Raw genomic sequence first — 2224 nt, forward strand, 5'->3', positions numbered from 1 at the left:
TGGTTGATGACGCGTTTGGGAAGATCAGTCACATGGTCAGCGACGGCTCCTGGATGGTGCGGGTGCAGGCCGCCAAAACACTGGTGAGCACCTGATCGACACGCACCGCGTCCAGTTATTCTCATCTCATACAGGTTTTTAGGTTTTTAGAAAACAAAATCCTTTTAACGAGGATTCAAATTGATCTCAACGTTTCCCTCATCGTCTCGTACCAAAAGAGATTTTTACCTTTCAAGCACCGTAATTATCAGAGCTGCCGTCTCCCTCCTTTTAATCCGTGCAGACTGGGAAGTTGAATGGGAGTCTATGGAGCCGGAGGCTTTTTGGAGCCGACCTCTAGTGGCACTCGCTGGTATTGCAGCTGAAGACACTTCTGGATCAGAACCATTTTACAGACCTGAAGCTACGAACTCTTAGAAACAGTCTGTGGATGTTTCACTGGTTTCCGGTGACATGCTACTGAACGGTCACATGATGTGCTTTTTGGGGCCGATTATTATGAACGAGATTAGTTCTCAAAACTGCTTAAACACTCATGAATCGTTTCTTGGTTTAAAACTAAAAACTAAACCCGAGTGTGTTCTTGTGCGTCAGGGTTCGATGCTGCAGGTCAGTCCTCACTTCCTGGAGCAAACGTTGGATAAAAAGCTGATGTCAGATCTCCGAGTGAGTATTTGAAGTTTCGCCACAAGATGTAATGTGAAGAACTGGCGAGTTAAAAATAACAACCGCCTGTTATTCCTGTTCGGTTTTATTTTCCTGCAGAGGAAGCGCACGGCCCACGAACGGGCCAAGGAGCTCTTCGCTTCCGGGGAGTTCTCCTCTGGCAGGAAGTGGGCCGACGACGCCCCCAAGGAGAAGCTGGACACCAACACCGTGAACCTCATCGCCTCGGGAGCCTGCGGGGCCTTCGTTCACGGCCTGGAGGACGAGATGTTCGGTAACCTGCCGCCTCGGCCTCCATGATAACCGCTAGGCAGCTGAAGGCGGCGTGTTCGGAGATATCCTGACTTATTATGATGCCAGGTTTCGGTTTTCAGGGAATATTCTCCACTTCATCTTTTTTTTTATGAGTCCCTCCACTTACAAAGTATATTTAAGGCTTTTAACATCAAAGAAAGTCGGAGAATATCCCTCCATCACCCTTCTTTACTCTCCCGAACATCTATTCAGGATTATTTTAATTCTGTTTTTCTACGGTTTTACATATTTAACACTCTGTGACCGGAGTCGTTGCTTCTTTGGTTATTTGTTCTCCGTCTTGAATGTTTTCCAGAGGTTCGCATTGCAGCGGTCGAGGCGTTGTGCCAGCTGGCGCGGTCGTCCACGAGCTTCGCCGAAAAGTGTCTGGACTTCCTGGTCGACATGTTCAACGACGAGATCGAGGAAGTGAGGCTGCAGTCCATCCACGTGCTGAGAGAAATCTCCACCCACATAACGCTCAGAGAGGACCAGCTGGACACCGTGCTGGCTGTGTTGGAGGTACACACACACACACACACACACACACACACACACACACACACACACACACACACACACACACACACACAGACACACACAGACAGAGCTATCAAACAACGCATACTGATGAAGTCACCATCTGTGTCCAGGACTCGTCTCGTGACATCAGAGAAGCTCTCCATGAGCTGCTGGGTTACACCAACGTCTCCACCAAAGAGTGCATCCAGCTGGCTCTGCTGGAGCTGCTGAAGAACCTCAACAAGTATCCCACCGACCGCAACTCTGTCTGGAAGTAAGAGCGTCGCAGTCCTCACCAGAAGCTGTTTGATATTTATTTATTCATTTTAGACCACTTGAGTGAAGACATTTCAGTATAAGTTCAGGAAAAGGTTTTAGGAGCACGTCCTGTCCTGTTTGAACACGGCGGAAGAACACGTTGAGGACGTGTTGAGATCCGATCAGACGCTTGTGACCTCATTCTTTCAGCAGTGTCGACGCAAATACGGCCTGGACCACGTCGAAGGATCGCCGACTCAACCGATGTCCTTCTCAACAAACTAAATATCCACTAGAAAAACTGAACAGGATTTAGGCGAGTGCAGCTACAGGAAGTCTAAAGTAGTTGAAAACCACCTTTAAAACCACCTTAGAACCAGTTTTAGAACCAGTCTTAGAACCAGTCCTAAACCAGTCTTAGAACCAGTCTTAGGACCAGTTTTAGAACCAGTCCTAAACCAGTTTTAGAACCAGTCTTAGAACC

The 2224-nt window shown here is 48.1% G+C and overlaps 1 protein-coding gene across 1 annotated transcript in view; it reads left to right on the top strand.

Moving 5' to 3' along the window:
* Positions 1–2209, top strand: part of ints4 (integrator complex subunit 4) — a 14107-nt gene extending 11898 nt beyond the window's left edge. The window contains 5 exon segments of the mRNA XM_069173147.1: positions 1–83; positions 595–666; positions 766–940; positions 1277–1482; positions 1614–2209. The exon segment at positions 1–83 is cut by the window's left edge and continues 38 nt beyond it. Of these exon segments, the coding sequence (XP_069029248.1) occupies positions 1–83; positions 595–666; positions 766–940; positions 1277–1482; positions 1614–1760 (683 nt within the window). The 3' untranslated portion in view covers positions 1761–2209.
* The last annotated feature ends 15 nt before the right edge of the window (positions 2210–2224 follow it).

This window comes from Embiotoca jacksoni, unplaced genomic scaffold (assembly GCF_022577435.1).
Source record: "Embiotoca jacksoni isolate LCO1_2020_lvr unplaced genomic scaffold, fEmbJac1.0.p SCAF_58, whole genome shotgun sequence".
Lineage (NCBI taxonomy): Eukaryota > Metazoa > Chordata > Actinopteri > Embiotocidae > Embiotoca > Embiotoca jacksoni.